The sequence below is a fragment of the Anoplopoma fimbria genome, chromosome 17, assembly GCF_027596085.1.
Source record: "Anoplopoma fimbria isolate UVic2021 breed Golden Eagle Sablefish chromosome 17, Afim_UVic_2022, whole genome shotgun sequence".
Taxonomy (NCBI): Eukaryota; Metazoa; Chordata; class Actinopteri; order Perciformes; family Anoplopomatidae; genus Anoplopoma; species Anoplopoma fimbria.
In genome coordinates, this window is record NC_072465.1 from 20623276 (window position 1) to 20631685 (window position 8410).

The 8410-nt window shown below is 40.7% G+C and overlaps 1 protein-coding gene across 2 annotated transcripts in view; it reads right to left on the minus strand.

The window, feature by feature from the left end:
* LOC129106218 (potassium voltage-gated channel subfamily D member 3-like) overlaps positions 1-4155 on the minus strand; it is a 67639-nt gene extending 63484 nt beyond the window's left edge. For both annotated transcript variants that reach the window (XM_054617576.1, XM_054617575.1), the window contains exon 1: positions 3053-4155. In XM_054617576.1, the coding sequence (XP_054473551.1) occupies positions 3053-4155 (1103 nt within the window). The remainder of the gene's footprint in view (positions 1-3052) is intronic.
* Positions 4156-8410: the final 4255 nt, after the last annotated feature.

Below are 8410 nucleotides of genomic sequence, written 5' to 3' on the forward strand. Positions count from 1 at the left end.
TTATTTTTCACCTGCTTGCTTTTGTTTTTCTTTGTGTGGGTTGGAGTTCCACATATCAAAGACTGTACTGTACACGTTTGTTTTTTACCTCTACATATTTATTTGTTTGTGGGGGGGGGCATGATTTATTGTTGTTTTGATCAAACAGCATCTGCAAACAGATGGATACTGTTCAGGTCATAATCAGATTGTCAGCATAGAAAACAAAGCCTCCAATCACCAAATGAAAAATGATACCCTTTTATTTTCAAGTGTCAATTTAAAATATCCCCATTGATTTTTGTGTGTATAAAATCCGGAACATTCTGAACTCTCCTTTTGTCTATCGGCATGTTGTAACACATATTCATGCACCTTATCAAATATCTAAAATCCAAAAAAGATTCTAAGAGAAAACACAATACTGTATGTTCAGACTTTCTGTGCGCTCCTCTTCCAGACATTGTGACCACATTTCTTTGAATCCCACTTTAGCGTTTCCAACAAAGCTAGACCTTTGTTGCTGTATAGAGAGGACATGTTGAATTTGAACACTCATATTCTGATTGTGTGAGCCTTGGACATGCATCAGTTGATAGTTTTCCTGATAGTGAATGACCCGCCTGGTTAGCTATGAGCATCACCATTGTCGGAGCTGTAGATGGACTCTCTGTGCTGCTGCCTATTGTATGTCGGACATAATGGCTCCACACTCAAACACATTGTTCAGGGTTCACAATTTACATAATGCTTTCACCTTGGCATTTCTATCCTTTTGTGTGTCTGATACAAAAGATCCTCTTATAGCACTTACAATACACGCACACACACACATACACAAATACTGTAGAACAGGTTAGCTCAGGCATCCTTTTAAGCCCTCATGCTCCAGAGAGACAAATAAAAGCTGTTCTGGTCCGGAGATCCATGCTTGACTTTTTATTTGGTCTCCATTTCAAGACGACATTTTGACACATCGATCATAAAGCAAAGAGCATTTTTAAGTCTGCCAGCCAGACATGTCACTCACAACAGGGACACCAAACATACTTAAAAAAACAAAAAAAGCCACAAGGTCGCATCATTGGGTATCTTGTTATGGGTCAAATGTGGTGCAGCATGACAGCTCACACATATACCTGTCTAGTGTTTCTTAGTCTCTGAGCAGATCCCTGTCGGTAATGAAAGCAGCAGAGAGCTTTTGACACAATATTAACAGGTTTTAAAGCTCTCTGTCAGCAGACGTTTAAGGAGAGATATATCTGTTAAGTAAATTGTAGATCCTCATTAATAGTTAAAAGGATAGGTTAACATCTTAAAGTTATAATCCTTAACATTTCAGTTCTTGTAAGCTTCTAAAATCCAGCACAGGACTGGCTTCATTACTGATGGTGAAAAGAATTAGAGAGATACAGAATATAAATGTATTGAATGGCTACTGCAGAAAAAGTAACAACCATAAATATAATATAAAAAATGGGGCGTGATTTTATGCAAATCTTATTTTTACCTTTACAACAATACTAACATGGAATCATTAGATGCCATAACTGCTGTCCAGAGCCCTCCTTAGCACAATATCGGAGTAAGTAATGGAGTTAGAAAAATTAAGTGAGCATCTTCCAAAGCTACAGACGTTTTGGAGCGAAATACTGTTTTTGTGTTTCCACATACAGTGTTTCCTTGCTTAGCAGCAGAAGTGGGAAAACAAATAGAAAAAAAGAGCTGAAATGATTGGTTGATATTATTGATTAGTTGCATGAAAGAATCGAACGGATAAACAATGAATTATTTAAGTCACTCATCAAGGAAAAAAGCTGAAATTCACAGCTTCCCAAACACTGCTTTTCTCTCTCTATATTTCTTAAAATTTTAAATTGAATATCTTTGGACTTTTCTTAGTTACTTGTTATGGTGAACCCCCATCTTTATTCTTGTGTCAAGTTATTTTATTCCAAAAGACAGTTTTGTTTTCTATATACAGCATTACCTACAAAAAAGACTTTTAGGAAATCATAACTTTTCTTCCACTGTGCCTTCATAATACTTCACTCAGCCAAACTTCGAGAACACTTTGAAGTTCACCCTGCCGTTCATGGCACCGAGCCCCAGCAAGCTTGTGTGAAAGAATAAGAGCAGAGGGGAATCATAATAAAAGTGACGGAGGAGATCTCATGGGACACCTCGCCTCCAGGCAAACAGCAGAGACATCCGACTTTATAATGCAGTTAAATTAATTCCTCACAAGGCATTTCCACGCTGAACGCCTGTGCCATGAAATATGGTGCTTCTGGTGTGGCCCCAATTATGAGAACCGAAATGCAGTACAACAGCTATTATTTTCTCTGTAAAACAATCAAACTGAAACACTGTTCACACAAAGATAATGAGGAGTTGTGTCATCTAAATGTCACAAGGGTGCAGAGGTGGAAACATGATAAAGATTTATTAGTTTATTGGATAATTATAAAAACGCTGGCCAATACTAATTGTTTCCAACACCAATTCAATTATATTATAATGGTTTAGCCCATGATCTGTGTCTTAGGTCAAACTACATGTTGTGCATCATCAAACATTGAAAGGGGAAATGAATTCTAAAGCCAAAAATAAAGAAAGAAAGAAAAGAAATTGAGTCCTAAGTGTTAACACAAATCTGTGTAGTATCTGGGTATCTTTTAACACTCAGATGTGTTGTATGTTTTCAACCACTGTCTCCTAATTTGGCGAGCTCTAAGTGAGGCAAACAAAATGCCACGAGTGATGGTGCTGGTAGATAAATGCCACACTTCCCACAATTACTCAAACTGGCAGCATCAAATAAGCTGCAGTGTACCGAAATATGGGGGCAGGCTGTGTTAATGCTAATTTGAAATTCAAAGTGTTTTTCATAAATTATTCAATTTTCAAAAAATAAATCCACAAAAATGCATCCAGTGCAACTATTAGCATAATAAAACATTGTTTTAGTTCTGTAACAAATACAAATACAGTATAGCAGAATGTGATACAAGACTCTTACAGTGTTAACATGTGTATGCATTTACCTGTGTGACACATGTCTATTACTCACCCAAGTGTCGTCATGGTGACAATAGTGTACCAGAAGGAAGCTGGGATGCTGGTAAACTTGCTGGAGCTGGAGCCCTTCTCTGCGTAGAACATGACTGTGGCGAAGATGATGATGGCCATGGTGAGCGAGAAGAGCAGGAAGCCCAGCTCCGACGCACAACTCTTGAGCGTGTAACCCAGGATCCGCAGGCCCTGCGAGTGGCGGGAGAACTTGAAGATGCGAAACACTCGGAAAACGCGCAGCGTCACGAAGGCGCCGCTCACGTCCTCGTTGTTGGTCATCACCAGGCCGATGTAGTACGGCAAGATGGCCACCACGTCGATGATGCTCATCACCGAGCGCATGAAACGGTAGCGGCTGGGTGCGGCGAACAGGCGCATTAGGTACTCCACTGTGAATATCATGACGCAGGCGGTGTCCATGCAGAAGAACGCCACCGTGTAGCGTTCGCCGCATGGCATGTCTCTCTGGTTGGCGGTGGAACCACAGGGCACCGTCTCCACCACGTTAGTGAGGACAGAGATGGCGATGAAGAAACCGGTGACGTAGTAGAAGACCAGGGCCATGGTGGAGGTGTGGGGGTTCTCAAAGGCACGCCACATGGTCTCCCTGAAGTTCATGTGGGGCAGCTTCATGTCCTTGTTCTCCTCCTGATCATCCTGAAGCCGCTCTAAATTCTCCCGCTTTCTGTCCTTGTACTCTTCGTAGCAGCAGTCGCCGATGATCTCAGGGATGATGCCGAAAAAGATCAACTCCTCATCGTAGGCGGAGATGCACTGTTGGCGGGGGTAGTGGAGCTTCCCTGTCCGGTAGAAGTTGAGGATGCTTCTGAAGGCATCGGGGTCCCGGTCAAAGAAGTACTCCTTGATCTCGTCATTGTAAAAGAAGTCTTTTTCAGAGCTGCCCAGCAGGGTGTCGGGATAGCGGTCCAGAGTGGTTCTCCAGGTCTGAAAGCGACGGCCGCTGACATTGAGGATTATCAGCTCGTCCTTTCTCTTACTGTTGTCCATTGGTGCAACGGGCATGGGGCAGTTGGCAACGGGCATCCAGCCAATGGCTGCTGCCCTGGCAAAAGGGAGCCACGCTGCTACTCCTGTCGCCATGGTGAAGCAGAGTCTTAACAGAAGTCCTCCTCACCTTCAGAGTTGACTCTCCTCAAAAATCAACTGACATCTGAGGGATGAATCGCAACAAAAAGAGAGGAAACATAAAGCTGAAACACAGCAGCACACTAGATGATAAACCAAATTCTCGGTGTTTGCCGTCATGGCACTGAAAGAAGCAACATGTGACGCTTGTGACATTTTGAGTTCCAAATGAGTTTTTCCTCTCTATTAAATTTCCAGTCACTCTCCCCTGCTTTCAGTCCAAATCCACCCAAAATGTCATCCAATCTCTAGGACAAAGCTGAGATATGGCAACAACCAAAGCACAAATGCCGGGAAAACCAGACAGGCGGATAAAGCTGAAGTCTATAGTCTCTGTTTGGTTCTGTTCAGGTTTTAACACACTCCCTCAACATAAGGATTCATACTTTATTATATCATTTATATATAACCCATTATTTAGGAATAGGGTTAAAGCTTCCAACTGTTACCTTTCATTCTGACTGATACCAGTTTGTTGAGTTGCATTTGTGAACCAGACGACTTCTGTTTTGGACCTGAGCCCACATTTGCTACAGATCTGAATAACTACAGTTAAATGTGCAGGGAAGACCATCTGGCTTATCAGTAAAGACACAAGCACAGATCGTATCTGTCCTGAGCAGCATCACTGACTGACCGACATGTAGACACGCTGACTGTCAGAGATTGAAACAGACCTGTTGCATCGGACTAGGGAAGCAAATTGATCTGAAATATTAGACATTCAAATAAACCAATATCACTTCAATTACATAAAGTAAGTTGCCTCTTTATACATATCTTTAAAATAAAAAAAACTGTGCAGCATATGTTTGGTACGGCTAAACTGACAAAATACTTTTATCCATCCACACTGACTAACTTCACCACGAAATGAATGAGTTCACCTTACAGAGGCTTATTTTTTAACGCACCTCAACATATTCTTAGATGTTAATAGAGTGAATGGAGCAAACACATAAAGACACTCACCGATATAAAAAAAACAAAAAAAAAACAACGGAAGGGGGGAATACAATCCCAACTCTTCAAAAACAAAACCAGACTTTCTGCAAAAGAACCAGTCCTCAGTTTAGCAGGTGAGAGAGGGATGAAGCAGAAAGCAGCACCTCTCCTCGTCGGGCTGCAGACTCCGGCGGCACCGAGCAGATGATGGAGGTGATGGAGCAGAATGAGCCAGTCTGTTGGACCACCACACTCAGGAGATGTGTTTTTCACGTCCTCTAAAAGGTTTGTTTTTACATCCTGGCTTCTTTGTTTTTCAGTGTTTGGAAAAGTGAAATGTGATGGAGAGGAGCAGCGCGCTTCTTCTTTTCTCCAGGACGAAGTGTACAATGTGCGTCTCCCTCACTGTGCCAGCAGCGTGTCATCAGCCCTCCTTCTCTCTGCCTCACTTTACCATCGTAACGTAACAGACTCACCTTGTCACTTTGGCTACTTTCAATACTGAGGCGATGCATTGCTCACTAAAGCAGAAAATACCGCTGGGGTTGTAAGGGTGGAGTCAGTTATTAACGGAGATTAAAAAAGGTCCTTAGTAGAGTAAACTCACTGTGGTTGACTGCATTGTGATTTAAGCACCAAAAGGTAGCAGAGTTACTGTCCTATCTTGTGAACCAGAAGGTTTTAACATGACTGGATTAAACCTTTTGAGGGGCGAAGGGCAAAAATGAGCTGCTTGGCCCCCCAATAACCCCCCCATTCCTACTATTTTGTTAAACATGTAGTTTTAGGGCTAGAGTACCTCATTGGTTAGAATATTAGAGAACCATGATTGTTAAAAGAAATCTCCTCTTTTCACCAAGATAGATAGTCCTCATTGTCCAAGAAAGAAAATTTGTTTTCACAAGCTGCACTGGTTCATGTCTCACAAGAAAAGCATACAACATAAAGGTCATACCAACCTGTTTTTACTCCAAATGCATCAAATACAGCAGCTTGGTCAGTGCTCCTCGGCGTCTCTCTACGGCGCACAGAGGGACCCTTTAGTTTGTGTATGTGACTAACAAGGCTTCCAACTAACTCCAATGTAAATACACCTGCGTCCACATTACACCCTTAGAGCAACTGATGTAGTATAAAGTGTGATATTGAAGCCAAATTAATCCATACCAACTTGTCCAGAGTTTGAGCTCTGCTGCAACACTGCAATTAGTAGGAGATTCTTTTTCAACTTTTTTTGTATAAACAGCTAGCCATAAAGTCTCTTATGTAAGTATAAAGTATTGGTATTAAGCCAGAACAAAAAAACACCGTCCTCCATAATTTCTCTCAAACAGGCCTTCATCATCAAACTCGAGATGGCGTCAAAGGAGTTCCTATAGAGCCTCGTCATCAGAGAGGGAGAAGCAACAAGCCCCAGTGGCTCTCCCTCCTATCTCACACTTCAATCCCAGGCAGCATGGTCTGTACAGAGCCACCTCAGGGGAGTGCTGGGGCCGGATGAGGAGGGTCTTTGAAAGGATGGCCTTGTGTGTGGCCGTTGGAGGAGAGAGGGAGGCAAAGCGAGAGAAAGAAAGAGAGAGAGAGAAAGTGAGACTGTGTGGCCTGGGTGTTAAGACAGATAGGCTATTGATGAACTCCAGTACATTCACATGTTCAGATGAAGTTCTGGCACATCGCGTAAAATATTCATGAACTGAGTCTTTGAACATTTTTTAAGTTGCAGGGAGTCTCACACAAAGAGGCTTGCTTTTGTTTCATCTGTGGTCTTTCAGCACTGTGGACTCTAAGAATGAAAATATGTTTAGGTATGTATTTTCCTTCAACAGTGTACAGTGTTTTCTGTGTAGTGTAACTCTTTCTCTTTCAGTGAGCACTGAATACACTTGAAGAGTAGAACAACAGACACCATATCATTAAAGAAGAAATCTGAAGACACAAAGTCAAACTATAAAGAAATCTTTAGTAACATCACTGCCAAGAAATATTAGCGTATAAAGCTGAAAGTAAGATGATATGATATGGATTTTTGACGCTCATTGTCTTCAGCAGAGTCGCCGGCTCATTTACCCCTCTCTTCGTACTTTTTGTAACATTTTCAAACCTCTGGGGTGGCAGCTGAACTTTAGAGAAGAGCACTTACGTGCAATTTTTCATAATACTTTGCATGAGATGGTGACAGAAGTAGCTTCAAATACACCAAAAAAATATATTAAATATATTTTGAGAGAATCAATGCAAAAAGAAAATTAGAAAGACAGACCAAAATGCATTCCATAGAGGGATGCTAATATGCAAATAACATTTTTTTTTATTCCATGTCTTTTGAGGCAATGTTGTTTATTGCAGCATATTCTAATATCTTAAAGTTAAGATGAAATAAAAATAATTGTATATGACATCCTATATTGTGCACCTATCTAACAATATATGCAAAAATATATACAAAAAATCAATTTTGTAATATTTATATCAAAATTCAATCATATTTTCCTCCTGTAAAAAAAATTACGTGTGCCCACATAAACTAGTACCAACCAATTTCAACCAACAAAGGATTTGACTTAAATCCCTCTTGTAACTGTAAACAGCCCCAATACTTTGTACATTTGGGAAATACGTCACAGTATAGAAGCTAAAGATGCTTTAACTTCTGTTTCCCTGGGACTTAAAGTCCTTGATAATCCACCAGTGGGGTTTTCACAGAAATTTGCCAACTTTATTTCAAACTATATTTCCTAAAGTTTAAGGAAAACAAAAAATGTGTCAGTGCTCATTTACATAAAATAATTTTGTGGATGGTTTTTCAGTACATTTAAGTACATTGTTGAGACTTATTAAGCTGAAATTATCATTGACAGAATGAAAAAAATAATATGTTCTATCATAAATCATCCAAATATGCTATCCTCTGATAAGGCTAAATGTAATCTATGCATAGCTTTGGCGTTTAGAATGCAGCTATACTCAATCACTGTTTATCATGTATTCAAATCTTACACAGCGATTGGTGTCTGTATTTCTGTAATAGTTCATCATCCAATCTCTGTTGACCAGAGCCAAAGCAACAGCTGAGACTTTAAGGTGATTTTCATTTGGCGGTTCTGCAGCTGGGGTCGCTGCATGCTGATTGGATGAAAGCCACATTTTATGAATTATAGCCCTCTACACAAAGACCAACTCCATGAGAGCACAGAACTTGACACAGACTTCATCTGCTGCCATTTATGTGAGCTGTTTATCATTTTGACTGAGGCACTTGAATAAG